At 41.9% G+C, this 21,702-nt stretch overlaps 2 protein-coding genes across 3 annotated transcripts in view; one reads left to right on the top strand and one right to left on the bottom strand.

Moving 5' to 3' along the window:
- NKIRAS1 (NFKB inhibitor interacting Ras like 1) overlaps positions 1 to 1,775 on the top strand; it is a 29,683-nt gene extending 27,908 nt beyond the window's left edge. For both annotated transcript variants that reach the window (XM_005669298.3, XM_021071422.1), the window contains one exon: positions 1,262 to 1,775. In XM_005669298.3, coding sequence (XP_005669355.1) covers positions 1,262 to 1,504 — 243 coding nt within the window. In that variant the 3' untranslated portion in view covers positions 1,505 to 1,775. The remainder of the gene's footprint in view (positions 1 to 1,261) is intronic.
- Positions 4,436 to 21,702, bottom strand: part of LOC102160336 (ubiquitin-conjugating enzyme E2 E1) — a 77,983-nt gene continuing 60,716 nt past the window's right edge. Inside the window, exons 4-6 of the mRNA XM_021071421.1 lie at positions 8,225 to 8,357; positions 6,225 to 6,372; positions 4,436 to 5,230 (exon numbers count right to left, since the gene is read on the bottom strand). Coding sequence (XP_020927080.1) covers positions 5,133 to 5,230; positions 6,225 to 6,372; positions 8,225 to 8,357 — 379 coding nt within the window. The 3' untranslated portion in view covers positions 4,436 to 5,132. The remainder of the gene's footprint in view (positions 5,231 to 6,224; positions 6,373 to 8,224; positions 8,358 to 21,702) is intronic.

Raw genomic sequence — 21,702 nt, 5'->3', positions numbered from 1 at the left:
TGCACGTGAGTCTGTATGTACCTTTTAAGAATGGGGTCTCTGTTTCCCCAGTCCTGTGGAGTTCCTGTGCACAAGCTCCACTGGCCTTCAATGCCAGATGCTCCAGGGGCTCTTTCTCCCAGTGCCAGATCCCCACATGTGAGAGTTTGATGTGGGGCTCAGAACTCTCACTCCTGTAGGCGAGTCTCTGTGAACGAGTTAGTTTCCACAGTCTGTGGGGCTTCCCACCTGGGAGGCTTGGGTTGCTTATATCACATAATCACCCCCCTACCTCTTGATGTGGCCTCCTCTTTGTCTTCTGGAGTAGGATATCTTTTTTAGGGTTTCCGGTCCGTTGGTTGGAGATTGTTCAGCCTTTAGTTGTGAATTTTGTTGATTTTAGGAGAGAAGTTAAGCTCCAGTTCTTCCGTTTGCCATCTTAATCCCATCCGGGTTATTCTTTTTCTTTAGGATTGTTTTGGCAATTTTGGGTCTTTTATGGTTCCATATAAATTTTAGGATTACTTGTTTTAGCTCTGTGAAAAATGTCACAGGTAATTTGATTGGGATCACATTCAATCTGTAAATTTAATCAGGTACTTGGCTATGATTAGGAGTCATGTGAACAGAAAGATTCCTGTGCTGGTGGAACTCGGGTCCCAGGAGTGCTGAACACTCACAGCTCTGGAAGTCCTGCTGTTGTATTTTCAAGTATGCATTGCAAATTTCCCAAATAGCAGGTGGAGCCACACTGAAATGCAGCCATTTCAACCAAATCATCTGTACCCTAGATAGTGATTCTTCAAGTCTCCCTGCGTGTGTACCTGAGTTGAGTGACCTCACTTGTGTTAACTTTTAAGTTTCACAGTAAGCACCCCATAGGGCATCTGTCTACTTTTATTTTTTGTTTTTGCTTTTTAGAGCTAGGCCTGCAACATATGGAAGTTCTCAGGCTAGGGGCTGCTTGGAGCAGCAGCTGCCAGCCTATGCCACAGCCACACCAGACCCTTAACCCACTGAGCAAGGCCAGGGATCAAACCTGCATCCTCACGGATAGTAGTCGGGTATGTAACTCACTGAACCACAATGGGAACTCCTGTCTGCAGTTTTAATAAACATGAATTGAGGAAGGAGTGAAGGTAATGTCATACTGTCTTACCATTCAGGTCACATCTGAGTATCAGTTTTGATGAAGCAGTTATTAAATGGCCAATTTTATTTCTTCATTTCACCTAGGAACTAATCTGGCAAAGTGTGATCTTTTTATCCACTTTCCTTTCAGGTGGCAATTGTTGTATTAGGAAACAAAATTGATCTTTCTGAGCAAAGACAGGTGGACGCAGAAGTGGCACAACAGTGGGCCAGGAGCGAGAAGGTGCGGCTGTGGGAGGTGACAGTCACGGACCGGAAAACTCTGATCGAGCCGTTCACTCTGTTAGCCAGCAAACTCTCCCAGCCCCAGAGCAAATCAAGCTTCCCTCTGCCTGGGAGGAAGAACAAAGGGAACTCCAGCTCTGAGAACTAAAAAGTGGAATGTCACAATCATTTGCTGAATAGTGACTGCCTTTAGGTATCTGTGAACAAACATATTTAAAACAGGACATGTCTACCTTTGGTCTTTAGAAAATCCCTAGGGAATTAATTTAATGCACTTTAGCTAATTAAGTTATTATTGCCTGATATGAAATACTATACTAGCATTCTCATTGTTTGAAACTTGTCCCTGAAACCAGCACCTTTGTTACATTTATGTTGAACTTGTCAAAAGAATAAAGTTTGAGTGGTATGCAAATATACTTGAGTAGCTCTCTTTAACCTGTTTCAGAAGCTGTCATTTTGTATAACTAACTGTGGAAACTTAGCTCCAATACAGCTTTGTTTTTTACAAGTTCACGAATTTTTTTTTTTTGGGGGGGGGGTCTTTTTGTCTTTTTAGGGCCACATCTGCAGCTTATGGAGGTTCCCAGGCTAGGGGGTCTAATTGGAGCTAAAGCTGCTGGCCTATGCCACAGCCACAGCAAAACGGGATCTGAGCCACATCTCTGACCTATACCACAGCTCATGTCAATGCCGGGTCTTAACCCACTGAGCAAGGCCAGGAATCGAACCCACATCCTCATGGATGCTAGCTGGGTTTGTTAACTGCTGAGCCACGACAGGAACGCCAAGTTCACTAATAATCTAACATGTAGGATTATATATTGACATAGATCATGAACAGTAAACAATGTGGACACTAAGTTAAGCTAAATTGTATCTGGTAGAGATCTTGATAAACAATTCAGCTTTGTTCAAATTACATGTAGCATGAATTGAGTAGTAGGTTTCTTTTAGGAACCCACTAAACACTTAAGGACAGTTAAGCATCCATTTTCCACAAGACATACTAACACCTTCTGGAAGATTTTTTTTCCTGCCTGTGTCTGAAGCATGTGCAAATTCCTGGGCCAGTGATCGAACTTGCACTGTAGCAGTGACAACACTGGATCCTTAACCTGCTGTACCACAGAGAACTCCTGGAAAAATTTTCAGGTTAGATATCTGAGTTTGTGCTACGGTTCTCTGAAGATTTTGGCAGGATTTGAGTAATGGGCTAACTGTATTTAGCAGGTTGATAATGTTTTAACTAATTTTAAAAGTAGGATGCAAGCTACTTAGCAGTTTCAACTGTGGAAGCAGTTAACTATTGGTTTTAAATATAAAATATGAGATAAACTGTCCCACCAAGAAAGGTTAAAAAAAATCTGGTAAATAGTAGTATCTCAAATACTTTTTATGGCAAGGTTCAGTAAATTTAAACTCAATTGGCTCAGTTCAGTGAGTTCAAGCCAAGAACCACTTGCATATAAAAGATATAAAACTTACATAGTGGCAGTACTAGTTGATTTATAGTAATTTAAAATTTGTTTCTCTTGTGGCTCAGCTGGTTAAGGATCTGGTGGTGTTACTGCAGTGGCTTGGGTTTGATCCCTGGCCTAAGAACATCCCCATGCCGAGGGTGTGACCACAAAATAAAATTTCTCATCACAGGTACATTTTTTAGTTAAAAAAAAAAAAAGTCACTCAGAAGATATGGTTAAGTCATCCCCTGCTTTCACCCAGTTACTGAGTATTTATCTTTTAGGTTTTTAACATGGATAGTTTTACAATTATAAAAATAATAGACTAGATCTTGCAGTCTGCTCCTCTACTGAATGCAGCCTAGACCATATTCTTTTTATTAATTAATTTTAGGGCCCCACCTGAAGCATATGGAGGTTTCCAGGCTAGGGGTCAAATTGGAGCTGTAGCCACCAGTCACAGCAACACCAGATCCAAGCCACATCTGTGACCTACACCACAGCGACAGCAACGCCAGATCTGAGCCAGGTCTTCAACCTACACCACAGCTCATGGAACACTGGGTCCTTAACCCAGTGAGTGAGGCCAGGGATCGAAGTTGTGTCCTCACAGATGCTAGTCAGATTCATTTCCACTGAGCCACGACGGGAATGCCCATATTCTATTTTTTTGCTTTTTAGGGCTGCACCGGCATCATATGGAGGTTCCCAGGTAGGAGTCTCATCAGAGCTACAAGCTGCCAGCCTACACCACAGCCACAGCAAGGCCAGACCCGAGTCACGTCTGTGACCTACACCACAGCTCACCTCATGGCCAGATCCTTAACCCACTGAGCAAGGCCAGGGATCTAACCTGCAACCTCACGGTTCCTGGTCGGATTCGTTTCTGCTGCACCATGACGGCAACTCCTCCCATATTCTTTTTAAATGCTCAGTGAATGTGTATGCACCCTCACACTGGCCTGGGGTGAGTGGACAGGCATATACATGGAGCTACTGCCTGAATGCCCTCTGATGGGGCTGTAGTACTTCTCCAAGAGAACTCACTTCCTGTGTACTACCACCACAGCATCTGCACACTGGAAAATGCTTTTAAAAAGATGCAATAGAACTCTGTCTTGAAAGACAGTGAGTTAGATTATTAAACTTCTTCTAAGACACCTCAAAATCTACCCTGCAGGGCTACTGGATAAACTAAGAGTACCAATCCTAACACAGGTGCTGGATAAACAGTACCAGAGTATTCAGTCTGCATTACCTCTCTATTGCTTTAGTAGCAAAGACCTATCAAGAAGAAAAACTACAGGAGTTCCCGTTGTGGTGCAGTGATAACGGACCCGACTAGTATCCATGAGGATGCAGGTTCCATCCCTGGCCTTGCTCAGTGGGTTAAGGATCCGGCATTGCAGTGAGCTGCGGTAGGTTGAAGATGCAGCTTGGATCTGGCCTTGCTGTGGCTGTGGTGCAGGATGGCGCTATAGCTCTGATTTGACCCCTAACCTGGTAACTTCCATGTGTTGCAGATGTGGCCATAAAAAGCAAAAAAAAAAAAAAAAAAAAAAAAAAAAAGAAAAAGAAAGTACAAAGTAAGAAATAGAAAGTAAAAGAAGACAGTGTTAGGTGGTCGTTTTAATATTGTTTATTAGCACAGTAACAAATGCAGACTTAAGTAGTCCACAACATATAACCAATCCACTGGGCAACTCCTAGTCCACGCCTTACAGTTAACAGCTTAAGGTATTTTACTACAGGTTTTACAGGTCCTGATTCAAACCTCTACCTTTTCACAATAAAGTAGATTGGCATATAAAATAAAATATATAACTACTCATTTCCTACGTGGTGTCTTAGAGTTACACGTCCATTTTCTATATATGAGATGACAGTCTCTAAAAGCTGTTAAATATCAACGTTCCCTTACAAGAAGGGAAAACAGATTCCAATTTTTTTTAAACAAAAACGTGTGTAGTCTTGAAGGACTTTACATAAATGGCCCTGTGTGTGTAACCTGTAAAAAATTAAGCTGTTTTTAAATTTACAGACTACAAGCAACTGAACCCAAATATCTATTCTCTGTATTGCATTTCAGCTAATATTGCAGAACTAATGACAGTTTTAAAAGTTGCTATTACCAATTCTGTCTACTGTAGCAAGATACCTTAAGTTACAACAAAATCTTAGGAAATAAAACTGAATAATATCTGTTATAGAAATACCCTACTCTTTACCAACTCCCACCCTCCCCCACCCCTTCAAAATCATAAGCAGCTCTCTGTGACAGACAAATAATGTAAAGAATTGTGAAAACCCAATTTATGTAGCGTATCTCTTGGTCCACTGTCTGGCCATTCTGTCATGTTCTGCTCTGTTGGTCATATACTGAGTGGCAATACTTCCCACCAAGGGGTCGGCTGGAAGAAAAGAATGTAGATTACTTTGAAGAAAGAGCAAGAACACTTTAAGTTTTAGCAAATAAGTTAGCGACATGCTCGGGAAGAAATGTAAAAGCAGTTGTGATCAAACCACTCCATTCTGGATAGTTTTCCTTCTAGACTTTAAAAACCAGCATGTGGGGAGAAAAAAGCACACAAAAAAGCCCAGCATGTGTGCAGGGGGCTATCCTAATCCAAACAGAGTGTACACGCTTCAGCACTGGTCTGGGTTCATCTCCTTCCTCACTCCATTTCGTGTCCAACAATGATTCCCCAACCCGCACCCCCACACTGGAGGGTTTTGCTCTTACATGTTAGGGTACGGAATGTTCGAGGCCCTAGACTACGGTGAACATCAGCTGTATTCACGTGACCTTTTGCGAATGGCATCAATTATGACACTGAATACTGCGATGTCCTCAAGGCTATTGCAATACAACACTAGTTACCTCTATGCTATTTGCCTAGAAAGGGCCAAACTTTCACTAAGTTTAGTATTTCTCTGAAACTCAACAGAATTTTAATAATTTATATTTGGTTTATCTAGGGGAAAAAGTTTTAGTAAGAGGAAATTAAGCCTCCCTGCCACTCTGCCCCCCGCCCCCACCTCCCACTGTCTAAGTTTATAGCAGAGAAAAAATCTCAGAACTGACCGCCACTTTAGTGAGCAGCTATCGACTCACAGGCAGTGGTGAGGCTACTGGGGCAGGTAACTCAACATTTCCAAGTATGCGGTTGTTTTAAGAGAACTCTTTGGGAAACAGGCAAAAGAGGGGGGAGGAGAGTGAAAGACTGAAAATGTTAAAACCTAACATTATAGGTCTTATATTAAGTCCTCAGCTTAGACTGAACTCTGGATTACACATTCCTTTGAAAACCAACCAGGTTTTGTCCTTTGAAAGCTTGTACAAAAATAAAATCTGAACTTTTTCTTGAGGAGGAGTAAAATAAGGTAAAGAATTATTAACCTTACCAGGATTACAGTCTGTAAGAAGTGAGCAGATAGAAAGAAGAACTTTAGAGATGGTGAGGGCTGGGCTCCAATTATCTTTCAATATGTCCAAGCAAATAACTCCTTGACTGTTAATATTACAGTGATAGATTCTTGTCCGAAATGTAACCTAAAATATAAGGCACTGTTAAATAAAATTTAAACAGCCAGCAACGTAACTTTTTACTAAATTACCTTTTCAGTTTAAATTGCCCTGATTAAAACTTCTAAAGAAATACACGCTTAATTTTTAAAAAAGTAAACACAGTTAACAGTTTAACTAATTAAGGCTGATAAGAAACAAGTTAGAGACTTTTTTCCTTTTTTTTCTTTTTAGGGCTGCACCTGCGTGGCATATGGAAGTTCTCAGGCTAGGGGTTGAATCAGAGCTGTGGCCACTGCCTACACCACAGCCACAGCAACGTGGGATCTGAGCCATGTCTTGAGAGCTACAGCTCGAGGCAATGCCGGATCCCTGGCCCACTAAAGCAAGGCCAGAGATTGAACCTGCATCCTTATGGATACTAGCAGGGTTTGTTTCTGCTGAGCCACAACAGAGACTATTAAAATTGAGATTACCAAGTGTGCATTGATAACACTCTCAGGGATTTTCAATTTCATTTAAAAATAATATCCATCAACAAAAGGCAAGGTAACTTCAGTATTTCTGGATTTCATCTTTAGCGGTTTTAATGTTTTAAATATCTTCCTAATGCTTCCAGTTTGAATAGCTAATTGTTTGCTGACCTCTAGTGTTAGCTGGTAGTACTACATGGCTCCAAAGCAAGCTTTAAAGTCATAATCCAAAAGAAGAACAACCAGTGGGTCCATAAAGACAAAGTGCTTAGCAAACAATGATCACATACCCTAAAAGCTGAAATATCCACTTGAAGAGGTGTTTCTTCTTTTTCTCACCTTTAAATCAGACCATGCAGCTATCTTGCCTGACTCAAAGCACAGAATTCACTCTACTGGCATCTCCACAGGTGAGGAACCAGAAATGGTAAGGACCACAGACAGCAATGGGCAAATCAACATAAAGGCACATGAGCCTGGGTTATTTCGTATGGTCTTCCAACTGTTATTTGTGATACACTGAATCATTCCAAAGTAAAAGTAACCTAAAACATTACCACTTTTTAAAAAATGGCAGACTTTTAATCACTTCTTGCAGCTGCCACTGCACCTTTATTCAGGGGTACCCTATCCCCAAGAGGAGGTTTTCCTTCTGACTGTGAGAATCACAGTGTGCTGCAGAAGAGTGACTGGAGCAGTCCCCTCCTAACCTAGATGAGAAACTCAAAGCTGGGTAAGGATTTCATGAGACAGGAAAATGATGAGGAACAGAATCCAAGGCTTTGTCTGCCAGGAGTTTCTGATTCTCTATTTTAGTGCATGGATATTCTGACAACATTTTCATCTGTTCAAAAAATGTCTTTGCAAAGGAAAGGGGATTATTTGTGGGTTGCTGACTATGAGCAGGATTTTAAACAAAGCACTTAGTCTTAATGGTCTCTGCCAAATGAGGCAAAGTCAACCCAAAGAAGCGTTTTGTGTATGTTCAAATGTATTTAGAGATTTGTCAAGAGATAAGAGAACTTGGGAGTTCCTGTCGTGGCTCATGGGTAATGAACCCAACTAAAATCCATGAGGATGCCAGTGTAATCCCTGCCCTTGCTCAGTAGGTTAAGGATCCAGCATTGCCGTGACCTGTGGTGTAAGTTGCAGACACAGCTTGGATCTGGCGTTGCTGTGACAGTGGCGTAGGCTGGCAGCTGCAGCTCCAATTAGACCCCTAGCCTGGGAACCTCCATTTGCTGCAAATGCAGCCCTAAAACAACAAAAATAAGTAAATAAATGAATGAATGAATGAGAGAGATAACAGAATTCTACTTTTTTGTGATTAAAAACAATTTTAAAAGCTTCAATTATCTTTCATGGGAATATGTAAATTTTAGCATAAATCATGGGGAATTTCTTACCTTTGGAGGCTTGAAGGGATACTCTGGTGTAAAAGTGATATCAAGGAAGAATACACCACCCTCATACACGGACCCTGGAGGCCCTAGAATGGTTGATCTCCATTCATAGATGTTATCGCCTTTGGGGCCAGCACTGTGAAATAATATATCAGAAGATGAGCAGGTGGTGGCACATCCCAATTTTTACAGTGTTATCCCCCAAAGAGGAAAAGTTTGCCTCTCCCTTTTTGTTTAATGTGTGGATTCTCTCCAAAAAACAGAAGTTATCTTTCAGACACACCCTGATGCAGGACTCTAACAACCCATCAGCCTCAGATCAAAGATGTGTTAAAAGAAGGCAAAAACCACAGACTACGTAGCTGTGAAGAAGCAAGAAACCCCTAAATTTTCAAACCCTTGCCTTGATATAATAAAATGCAAACAAATACCTAAAAAAAAAAGAGAAGCACCTCTCAGCACACAGAATTATAGTAAGTTAGCAACAAAATTTTCCTCACAGCTATATTACTTCTGATGACCACATTAAGCACCAAAGCTTCATCTCTGACCCACTGACTGGGGTTCTCCCTTGTTGTTTCTCTGTGATCTTACCCTAAAAGGAGTCCAAGAGATTGCAGTTCTCTTTACTGTATAAACCATGTTGGGTGGGGGAAGAAGAAGGATGACAAGTGACAGGTTTCATATCAACATATATATCATATATGTTTCTTTTTAGGGCCACACCTGCAGCTTATGGAAGTTCCCAGGCTAGAGGTTAAATCAGAGCTGCAGCTGCTGGCCTACCCCACAGCCACAACAAAGCCAGATCCGAGCCGCGCCTGCAACCTACGCCACAGCTTACAGCCAATGCCAGATCCTCAACCCACTGAGTGAGGCCAGGGATCAAACCCGCATCCTCACAGACACTATGTCAGGTTTTTAACCCCTGAGCCACAACAGGAACTCCTCATTTCAGCATATCTTAGGTTCTCTACATGTTACAGTTGGGATGTTAACCCATCCCTTACCTGCTACCTAGCTGTTACTTTATGCTGTAATGGCCACAATACCCTTCCCCAAAGCATTGTGCTGGCTTATAGAGTGTTCTCTAGTCAACCCCACATTAATAAACAAAAATGTAAAAAATACTTATTCTCTAACTCCATGACCTGTGAAAGCTTAACACACCAGTCCACACAAGTGTTGTACTCTGGGAGAGTTAGGGCCCAAACTGGTCAAGAAGCAGAAAGAACTGAAACACTGATTTGAGCACTTACTAACTATTCACTCAAACCAGCCATCTCACAGGAATGTCTGAGAATCAATATAATGGCATGTGTGTGTGTGCGCGCGCACACGCATGCGATGACTACTTCTGAGGAACAACACAGGAATCTCTTAAGAGGTCTGATCACCACGGTTACCAAGCATCTTCCTAGTCCCACTGGCTCTATTTGGTCCCTTATATCTCCATGTGGTTGAGTATTCCCAAGAACTATTAAGAACATGCTTTACAATGGACATGTGGAAAAATAGATTGTTTATGTTTCAGGAGTTCCCTTGTGGCTCAGTGGGTTAAGGACCAAGCGTTGTCACTGCTGTGTCTCGGGTCATATGCCATAGGTAAGGCCATGTAACAACAGCAGTAACAACAACAACATCTTTATTAACTCTTACTAAGTCACACTTACATGCACGGACCATCTTCGAGTTAAAAAAAAGAAAGACTGCCTGTGATTTTGCACGACATCTGCCCCCGATTTCCACAAGGCTGGGATGTCAGGAGAGCGCTTAATCAGCCTTACCCCTCTACAAACCTGCAGTGAGCGACCCCTCCAAGTGAAAGGGCACCACCCGGATGACTGCTTCACATCATGAGATCAAAACCGGCCCCCAGGGCCTCCTCAGTTTCCTGCCCATGTCTGCATCCAGCATGTCCTTGGGCAGAAGTCTGCAGCTCCTGGCTGATCCAGCTCTGACCCTGTTTACCAGATGGAGGTAACTGAGCGGCCTAAGTGGATGAAGACAGCACTAACACAGACGCTGCAGGTGGAAAGACCAACAGTGTCTCTGGCTAGTGTGCCAACACCTCAGACCTAAAAGCAAAAGGCTATCATTCACTCTAACCTCTTTTTTTCTTTTTTTTTTAAACAGATGAGGAACCAAGGCCAAGGGACAAAGCCAGGCCATCTAAAACACCAGGGCATCAGTAGCCATACTGTTTTCCTCACAGGCAGCTTGGTGATGCTGAGAGACCCAGAAAAAAACAGTAGTCAAGTCGGTCTAACCCTAGTGGTGACATGTGCGTGTGGGCCCAATTCTGCTGGCCCCTTAGCGTAAAAAAAAAAACAAATACAAAGAACAAACGTTTAACAACATGCCATGATAAGCAGATTTTATGGATTGTACAAAAAATTGGTGGCTTTCAAATTTCATCATCAAAATAATCTATGGGGAGTTCCCGTCATGGCGCAGTGGTTAACGAATCCGACTAGGAACCATGAGGTTGCAGGTTCGATCCCTGCCCTTGCTCAGTGGGTTAACGATCCGGTGTTGCCGTGAGCTGTGGTATAGGTTGCAGACGCGGCTCGGATCCCGCGTTGCTGTGGCTCTGGCGTAGGCTGGTGGCTACAGCTCCGATTCAACCCCTAGCCTGGGAACCTCCATATGCCGTGGGAGCGGCCCAGGAAATGGCAAAAAGACAAAAAAAAAAAAAAAAAAAAAAAAAAAAATCTATGGAACTTTAAAAAGCAAAGCTTCTTGGAGTTCCCGTCGTGGCGCAGTGGTTAACGAATCCGACTAGGAACCATGAGGTTGCGGGTTCGGTCCCTGCCCTTGCTCAGTGGGTTAAGGATCCGGCGTTGCCGTGAGCTGTGGTGTAGGTTGCAGACGCGGCTCGGATCCCGCGTTGCTGTGGCTCTGGCGTAGGCCGGTGGCTACAGCTCCGATTGGACCCCTAGCCTGGGAACCTCATATGCCGCGGAAGCGGCCCAAGAGATAGCAACAACAGCAACAACAACAAAAAGACAAAAAGATCAAAAAAAAAAAGCAAAGCTTCTTGACCTTACATCCTAGGCTTACGGAATATAGAATATCTAGAAGGGCCCAAGAATCTACACATTTAAAAAACTCTGGTGATCTTTAGGCAGGTGGTCTGCATTTGGGAACCACCTGTACAGGTCACTAGGAGTAGGACAACCAGTTCAGAACATGAACTCTAACATTTTACAGCTTGTCACCCGTGATATAACTAGAAATCCAAATCAAGATTGCTACTTGTTTGAATTAGTTTTTGGTTTGGGTGTAAATTTTTCTGAAGTTCAGAAAAAAGTATGGAGAAAAGAGTTCAAGAATCAGGTACAATATAATACTTCAAAAATGCAGAATGAAGGTGGGTTATAATAAGTGAAATAATGTCAAGTGCAGTTGTAATCATAAAGCATAAAACAGGAGCTTTGGCAAAGACTCAACAGCATAGATTTCTAACCTGTGGATCCTTAGAAATTACTGTGAAGGTCTGAGAGTCCACCAGAAAGACCAAGCAAGGCTACCTCAACAAAAACTTTAGGTACTCATTTTAAGGCTGTCATTGGATGAATTCACATAGCTCTCTGTCATATGTATTTTCGTAATCACAGAATAAAACAAAAATTATGATCAGGGGCCTGCGGAACTTTTGCCTTTTCAATTCTCACTGGCTCTACTGGTCACAGTGTTGGGGTGGAAGAGGAAGGCAAAAATTTACAGCTATCAGAAGCCACTGTCAAAGAGGATCTTTACATGTAACATCTGCAAGCACCCCTCACTTCTCTACAAGACCACTGACTGGGGTAACCTCAGTTCAGGGTGTGTCCCCTCCCTTTTGGTTTCACAGAAGAAATATAACTCCAATTTTAAACGGTGGTTGAAGCATACTACTCAGTCTAAGTCATTCCAAGGTATGGAAAGTTCTGAACTGGGAGATGGAGGGGGGTTGAATATAAGGTATTAAGAAAAGATGGGAACAAAATACATATATATATACATACTCCTATTTGAAGATACTGGAACCCAGCTGTGATAGGAAGGGTGGCCTGCTGACCAAGAGGCACTCCGGAGGCCAAGGCCTCTCCCTCTGCTGGCCTTCTCCTACAATCCTAGAGACCCATCTTCTTGCCAGTGACCACTGGACAGGGCAGCTGCAGTGCTTATGTCTCATTAATACTATCTTGGGAATTATACAAAGCAAAGAGCTATCAACAAGTATAACTTTGGCTTAATACATACGGTTCTAAATAGAAGTTGAGCAGTATAAAATAAATAAGTCATTTAAAGGTATAATCCTAAGACATTAATAAAACTAATTTTTAAAACCTGTCATTAGAGCAGTTTTATTACTACTAGAATCTGAGGTGTACTCCGGATTAACTTCAACATTTCCAAGATAACCACATAAGCCAATTCTATAAGCTTCATTTTGTTTTGTTTTAAAATCAGTTTTTCTCAGGCATCCCCTATTCCCATCCTCAATATTAATTTACTACACACTATTCTATCCTTCCATTTCAACCGTCAGAAATCAAAGTTGCATTTCAATTCAAAGGTATCACTGATTTCTCACTAAGAACACCCTGAAAGCAAGGCAAAAATAATAAGTTTTAAAAAATATTTCTGATTAATTTCTTCCTTTTTTTTTTTTTTCTTCTTTTTGCTTTTTAGGGCCACACCCGAGGCCTATGGATGTCCCCAGGCTAGGAGTCAAATTGGAGCTGTAGCCACTGGCCTACACCACAGCCACAGCATCTCGGGATCCAAGCTGAGTCTGAGACTTACACTACAGCTCATGGAAATGCCAGATCCTTAACCCACTGAGCAAGGCCAGGGATGCTAGTTAGATTTGTTAACTGCTGAGCCTGATCAATAAAAAAAAATTTTTTTTAACAGGGGAAGATGATCCTTGCTTATAAAACAAAGAAAAAAAAAAAACATATTTAATAAAAAAAAAAAAAAAAAAAACAGAAGAAAACCATTATTAAGCATAAATGAGCCAATCTGATTAGATCAGTCATATGCACTTGGATGTCAAAAAAAAAAAAAAAAAAAAAAAAAAAAAAAAAATACTGCAAATTTAAAAAAAAAAAAAAAAAAAAAAAAAAACTTCATTATCCCAGGAAACCAGATGTGGCACACAGGTGATCGGCTAGTCCCTGTCTTATTTTCTCCCTCCTCTTTGTAGAACCATCATGATAAGGCAAACTGGTGCTTATATCAAGTGTATCACTCGTATCACAAAATCCCCCAAACACCCACCACCTTTCAACAGAAGCCTTAGAGCAGTGGTTCTCAATCGGGGATGATGTCACCTCCAAGGAGGCATTCTGCAATGCTGCAACAAGGACAGAGGGTGCTCCTGGCACCTCGTAGATGGAGGACATGGGTGTAGGACATGTAGCCAGGGACGCGGCTACATACCCTACAATGCACCAGACAGGCCCCACAGCAAAGAGTTCTCTTGGCCCAAATGTTAACGGTGCCGAAGGTGAGACTCCTTCCTAAGAGAAAAATCTGCTCTAAGTTAAATTAGTAAAGAGAAAAGCTTCGTGTGAATCCCTACTGTCAGACTCCAGTGCCCATCCTCTGATCTATTTTACTGCTCCGTGACTGGTGGAGAAAAACATTCAATATTTATGGTTGTTATTATTAAAATGTAGATCTGCATATGCCATAGTGTCTACAGACCAAAGCTACTCAAAGTGTGGTCCCTGGACAAAGCAACAATAGCATCCTCTGGGTGTTTGTTAGAACTACAGACCCTCAGAGTTCACCCCAGACCTAATTCATCAGAATTTGCATTTTTAACAAGATCTCCAAATGATTTCTAAGCACATTAAAGTTTGAGAAGCCAGCTACGGAGGACAGTAAGTGGCAGTGAATGCCAAGTTTACTTTCTAATCTTCTAGATTTATTTATTGTCTTTTTAGGGCCACACCCACAGCATATGGAGAGTCCCACGCTAGGGGTCGAATTGGAGCTGCAGCTGCCAGCATATGCCACCGCCACAGCAATGCCAGATCCTTAACCACTGAGCGAGGCCAGGGATCAAATCTGCGTCCTCATGATACTAGTCAGGTTCATTAACCACTGAGCCACTATGGGAATCCTAATCTTCTAGATTTAAACGACCATTTGTATTATCTAGCTCTCTCCTTTACTGTCTATGTGTCTGTTAGACTGTACCATCAGGGAGTTACCACTGTGGTGCAGTGGAAAGGAACAGACTAGTATCCACGAGGATGCAGGTTCCATCCCTGCCCTTGCCCAGTGAGTAGGAGATCCAGTGTCGCCATGAGCTGTGGTGTAGGTCGCAGACACGGTTCAGATTCCATGGGGCTAGGCTGCAGCTGCAGCTCCAATTTGACCCCTAGCCTGGGAAATTCCATATACCTTGGGTGCGCCCTACACAGGGGGGAAAAAAAAAAGACTGTAAAATCAATACCATATAGGGAACTTAAAAATGCTGATAGGAAGACATCTACAATCAAATCTACGTTCCCTGCAACAAAAAACATACCACTCAAAATCTTAACTTACTCTTCTTTTGCTAATTCAACAACATGATAGCATGAATCTATTCTCCACCAGAAGAATCCTCACCTCCCACAATTATCTCCTGATAGACGTACTACTCTCTAGGGAAGGAGGGCCGCCTCTCCAGAGATCTACTTAACACATCCAGAGGAGCTTCAAAAAACAAAAACGTGTTGTCCTCAGCATCCCTTCATAAAACAGTAATCATCTGTAACCTAAAAGTGAGTGGCAGAAGGAACTTGAAAAATGAGAAAACCTCACTGAAGGAACCAGCAGGCTAGTGACATGGCTTGGGCAGCGCTACTGGAAAGTGGGCAAGACCTCCAGTCCTTCCTACTAACTTGGCTCTGGCCTCCTCAGACAAACACCAGGCAGTGCTGCTCGGCATGTAGCATTCTGGTTACCATCTCTTGGAAAGAATTTTCAGACAAGAGCCAACCTAAAGGACTCACCTCAGTGGTCCTGGTGTTCTGTGTATCTAAGCAGTTACTCGAGAATAGAGTGGCTCCAAACATGGGGCACATTTTCTACACATGGGAGGGAGACTAACTCAGACAAACCTTAGAAAAAGAACATGATCCACTGTCCATTAAAAACCTTCCCACAAGCCCCAAGAGCCCTGTCATACCCACACTGGTACCTTGTGTCTTCCTCCAGAAGCATACAAACCTTCAAAGGAGTTTATGATGTGCAAGGCTAATGTGAGGCCTATGGAAGCTAGAGAGTTCATTTTTCAAAGGTGCCCCAAATCAGGAGAGATTTGCTATAGATTTTTTACACAGAATGCTACAGCTACATGGTACACAATCTATCTTACACCAGATTTTAAGCCTCCAGAGAGTAGTATTTTCCACACATACTAGGCCTGATAATAGCCACCCCCTTTTTTTGCTTTCTTTTTTTTTTTTTTTTTTTTTTTGCTTTTTAGGGCAACACCCACGGCATATGTAAGTTCCAGGCTAGGGGTCAAATTGGAGCTACAGCTGCTGGCCTGCATCACAGCTCATGGCAATGCCGGATCCTTTAACCCACTTGGGGCCAGAGATCAAACCGTATCCTCATGGATACTAGTTGGGTTAGTTTCCACTGAGCCACAATAGAAATGCCATAATTAACAATATTTAATTAGCTGGTTAAAATATGTACTACTGTTTAGGATTACATGACAATGTTTCCAAATTAGGTGAAATAACAGAACAGAAAAGCTCCATCTTGCCGGCTAGTCATTCAAATGCAGTTTTATCTTACATGCTACTGCTTTAGAAAGAAGCAACAATCCAATCCTTCTGGAAATTCACATTCCAATACTGGAAAAAAAAAAAAAAATCAGATGCAAAACGTTTAAAAGAAAACTATTTTCAGGAACAGTGGGTTAATGATCCGGCTCATCTCTGTGGCATTGCTGGTTTCAATACTTGGCCTGATGCAGTGAGTTAAAGGTCCGTTGCCATAGCTGTGGCGTAGGTCACAGATGTAGCTCGGATTTGATCCCTGGCATATCAAAACTTCCATATGCCACAGGTGTAGCTGAAAAAGGAAGCGGGGGGGGGGGGGGGGGAAGGAGCGCTATTTTCAAGATATTGAAAGAGACTCCAGTAGAGCCAGTGAAAGAACTGCAGACCTAAAAAGCCAAGGCCATCAGAGGTTCCTTAATCTCAACTAGGGATGGCTGAGTAATGAAAGTTTTTAGTTAACTGAGTTAAGGCTCATGCTTTAACTTCTGAATTACTGGGTACAGAAGTAGGGGGTAGGTATCAAGCAAGTGGAATGACAAACTAGTCCCAAGTCAAGGGCCTAAAAAAATCAGGTGGTGAGGGGGACAACACATAGGAAAGATAACAGAGAATTAAAAGATCAGCACGTCCTGTGTCTCAGAAGCCCTTTTCCTACACAAAGTTAAACAGGTAGCCATTCAGGATTAAGGTGGATCAGACAGTAGCTCTTTTCTCTGACAGAACTACACAAGCCTGACTTGGAACAATTCAGGTCAAGTTCTAAGGCCGTTACTCCTCTAGTCCCACTAAAAAAAGCCTGAGCCAGGGTATTGCCTTTGAGTCAAGTGGTCAAGTCCTGATTTTTTTAGGTGCAGTGCTTATATTATTAGCACATATAAAACTGCTACCCTAGTACAGGTGACCCTTGAACAACACTTATGTGTGGATTTTTTTCAATAAACATTGGATAATTTGGGGGGATTTGCAACGATTTGAAAAAACTGCACAGAAAAAGTTAAGAAAAAGGTATGACCCCTCACACCATACACAAAAATAAACTCAAAATGGCTTAAAGACTTAAACATAAGGTATCATCAAACTCCTAGAAAAGAGAACACATGCGAAATATTCTCTGACATCGACCTTACAAATGTTTTCTTAGGTCACTCTCCCAAGGCAACAGAAATAGAAGCAAAAATAAACCAATGAGACCTAATCAAACTTACAAGCTTTTGCACAGCAAAGGAAACCATAAAAAAACAAAAAGACAACCTACAGAATGGGAGAAAGTAGTTTCAAATGATGCAACTGATAAGGGCTTAATCTCTAAATTAAAAACAATTTATACAACCCAACACCAAAAAAACCAACAGCCCAATTGAAAAATGGACAGAAGACCTGAATAGATATTTCTCCAAAGAAGATATATAGATGGCCAACAAGCACATGAATAAATGCTCAACATCACTGATTATTAGAGAAATGCAAATCAAAACTACAATGAGGTACCACCTCACTCCAGTCAGAATGGCCATCATTCATCAGTCCACAAATAAGAAATGCTGGAGAGGGTGTGGAGAAAAGGCAACCCTCCTACACTGCTGTGGGAATGTAAACTGGTACAACCACTGTGGAAAACAGTACAGAGGTCCCTCAGAAAACTAAATACAGAACTACCATATGACCCAGCAATCCCACTCTTGGGCATATATCTGGACAAAACTTCCTTGAAAAAGGTACATGTACCTCTATATTCATTGCAGCACTATTCACAATAGCCAAGACATGGAAACAACCTAAATGTCCACTGACAGATGAATGGATTAAGATGTGGTATACATACACAATGGAACATTACTCAGCCATAAAAAAGAACGACATTTACAGCAACATGGAGGGAACTAGAGACTCTCATACTAAGTGAAGTAAGTCAGGAAGAGAAAGACAAAAACCATACGATATCACTTTTATCTGGAACCTAATACACGGCAAAAATAAACCTTTCCACAAAAAAGAAACTCACTGACTTGGAGAACAGACTGTGGGAAGGAGTGATGGACTGGGAATCTGGGGTTAAAAGATGCAAACAACTGCATTTGGAATGGATAAGCAATGAGATCCTACTGTATAGCACTGGGAACTATATCTAGTCACTTGTGATAAAGCACGATGGAGGATTATGTGAGAAAAAGAATGTATATATGTATGTGTGACTGTCGCTTTGCTGTACAGTAGAAAACTGACAGACACTGCAAACCAACTATAATGGAAAAAATAAAAATATTTAAAAAGAAAAAGGTATGTCATGAATGCATAAAATATAGATATACATACAACACACAAAATGTGTTCATCGATGTTTATGTTATTGGTAAGACTTTTGGTCAACAGCAGACTATTAGTATTTACGTTTGGGGGAGTGAAAAGTTACACCTGGGACCCCCCCTAACCCCTGCATTGTTCAAAGGTCAACTGTAAATAGAAATCAGTTATTAATCTGGTTCTGACAGAAATCAGTCCACAGAGTCTACTAAGCATGACCAGCTCTTCCACCTGGATGATAACTGTATTGCAGGTAAATGAGAAACATGGGGGAAAGAGACATTTGGGAGGTGAAGGCGCACGTCCTAACACTTGTACCCTCCACACATTTAGCGCTGACCTCAAAAGCAATAGTGTCACAAAGAAAAGCTATTTAAAGGACACCAAAATTCTCAAGAGAGAACTTATTAGGTTCACATCTAAGAACACTCTGGCTATGAAACTATCACATTTGTACTGTGATGTTTTCCTGAGGCTCCATGAGGGATAGATGGTCTGGGAAGGGTTGGATGCAAAAGCAGATAGGATAATCCAGCTATTTTAAGTCAGACTTTAGAGCAATTGGCAATTATGTAAAACAGCACCACTCTTCTAGGTTTTTTAGATTTGGGAAATAGAATTAAATGTTAACACATCTTTTGTTATTTTTAAATGAATTATTAATATTTTAAAATATGTCTGCTTTAATTTTAAATGCAGTAAAAACATAATTATCAACCACATAAACAAAAGTTCTTTGGTGTTTGTAATAATTTTTTAAGAGTGTAATCAGATCTTGAAACTTTTTAAAAAGTTTGAGAACTGCTGTGCAGATTATTTTAAAATAATATTAGCACAATTGGCTAACCAATAAAATAAGTGTTTGACTTACTCTTATATTTTAAGAAAAGTATAAAAAGGAACTAGAAGGAAAAGTAAGTGAATAGGTTAATCTTTGGGGTGGGGAAGTCTTATCTTGACACCAGTAGCAGAGGCTGCCAGGGCCTCCTCCACACCCCCTCAGGCCTCAGGGTTCTGGAAGGCTTCATCAGCTCCCAGATGCACCTCTGGGCCTAAAAGCTGCTCAGTCAGGAAGCGCAGGTTCATTAACTCCCTGAGGTGATTTTATAACACAGTCCACAAATTATCTGATACTCCTCCAGGAGGTAAAGTCTAACTCCCCTCCCTTTAAATATGGGCCAGTCGGAGGGACATCTAAGGTGATACAGTGTGATTTCCCATGCGAGGTCCTTTTTTAAAAAGGTGAGATGCCCAGCTCCCCATGCAGCTGTCTGCCTCTATGCACGAGTGAATCCTGAGCCTACTCAAGAGACCCCGTGGGCAGAGCACCTAGGGCATGAGGGAGGAAGCCTTCAGACAACGTCAGCCCCAGTGAGCCCCAGACATCCGAGGCTGCAATAAACGGGGGCGGTAGTTTTACACTGTTTAGGATGTTCTTGTAAGGCAGAAGTACCTTACTGGAACACTTCTTAAAAGCAGCCTTCACCCAGCGCTGACTGTGGGTGGGGCAGTTCTGAGGCCAGTACTTTACCCAGTCCCCCAGAGCTGCCCCTGGGGCACCAGCCCTGTGGAGCTGGCTAGGAAGGCAGCCCTTATTGACCACCTCTCTCTCCCGTGTTCCTTTCCTCTTCTGCCTTTTTCTCCTTACACTACAAAAAATACTTGTACTCAATTCTCATCTTAAGAGTCTCCTTCTGGGGAAACCAAAGCTGAGACACCAACAAAGTTACATACACAGAAAAACAGGCACTTCCGTAGCATGGTGGTTATTATGTACACCTCGAAACAATGAATATGTGACTACATAAAAAGTGAAGATCCTTAAGAGAAAGGTTTCATGAACGGTTTATCAAAGGGGGGGGGGAGATATTTGCAGTACAGGACTGAGGGTTAACATCTTGACTCTGGAAAAACAGTAAACATACTAATAGCCATGAATACAAGCACACAGGCACTTCCCAAAAGAAATCCGTATGGCCAATAAACAAATTCTCAGTCTTACTCAGACTCAAAAGAAATGTAAATTAGACATTTATATTGAGGCACATTTACCTAAAGGACTGGCCAAAACTGAAAGTCTTCTGTGTTAATGGTATGAGGAAACAGGCTCTTTCTTCCATTGTTTGTGGGAAAATAAATTAATAGCCCTTTTAGATTGTGATTAGGTGTAGCATTCAAATATAAATCCAGCATACCCTTTGACACAGAAATTCTGCTTCTCAGAAATTAACCTAAGGAAATAATTGGACATGTGCACACAGCTATAATATTAGGATATTTTTAAGAACCTTACGCACGATAAAAAAATTTTAGAACAAGGTAAATTATCACCAGGAGACAGGTTAAATAAATTGTGTACAACAACCATATAATGGCACACCATGCAGCTCATTGGTGAAGGATGTGTACTGAACAAAAAGAAATCCATAATGGGCAGTTAACTGAAAAAGCAGCTTCCATGACAGTATGTAGAGGACATATCTTACAACCAAACTGTTGATAGCGGTTATACATGCAGGATGAGATGCAGGGGGTTTTATTTTCTCCTTTAAACAGACCTAAATTACTGGGTTTGTGTTTTTTTTGGTCTTTTTGCTATTTCTTTGGGCCGCTTCCGCGGCATATGGAGGTTCCCAGGCTAGGGGTCTAATTGGAGCTGTAGCCACCGGCCTACGCCAGAGCCACAGCAACGCGGGATCCGAGCCGCGTCTGCAACCTACACCACAGCTCACGGCAACGCCAGATCCTTAACCCACTGAGCAAGGGCAGAGACCGAACCCGCAACCTCATGGTTCCTAGTCGGATTCGTTAACCACTGCACCACGACGGGAACTCCAAAATTACTGGGATTTTAAAAAAATGATCATGTTTAACTTTCATAGCAACAATGTATTACCCTTCTACAAAGGATAAAAGAAATGGAATCTACCCCATGGGGGTAATAGAGAAAGTGACTGAAAAAGTAAAGGAACTGCGGTTACCCTGGGGTGAAGAGGGTTTCTGACTAGCAAGCCAGCCCTTTAAGGGTTTAGGGGGATGATGGTTACCCAACCTGGGCTATTCATGCCCAGTTTTCATAGACAGAGTTGTTCAGGAGCGGTGGGATGCTTTTGGCATGTTCATTCCTGCTTGTCAGGGCCCAAATACATTTTCCACAGGGAACCACAGGGTGATTTATGGCACCTCTGGATGAAGATCTAAAATAGTCATTCATAGGACGTACCTGTGACTGCCTCTGTCTCCAACTTACAGCCCTTGATAAAGGCTGCTGTTGACATTTATTTGAAAAGCTGGATCTATCCAGCCAAACGGGCAGCATGGCCCTGTTCTGCCTCGCCTCCATTCAGGGGTTTTCCTTAACCCCTTCCTTCTACTGTGTTCCCTAGGTGGAGCTGA

The sequence above is a fragment of the Sus scrofa genome, chromosome 13 (assembly GCF_000003025.6).
Source record: "Sus scrofa isolate TJ Tabasco breed Duroc chromosome 13, Sscrofa11.1, whole genome shotgun sequence".
Classification (NCBI taxonomy): domain Eukaryota; kingdom Metazoa; phylum Chordata; class Mammalia; order Artiodactyla; family Suidae; genus Sus; species Sus scrofa.
Note: the sequence above shows the minus strand (reverse complement) of the source record. Positions and strands in the feature narration are given on the sequence as shown.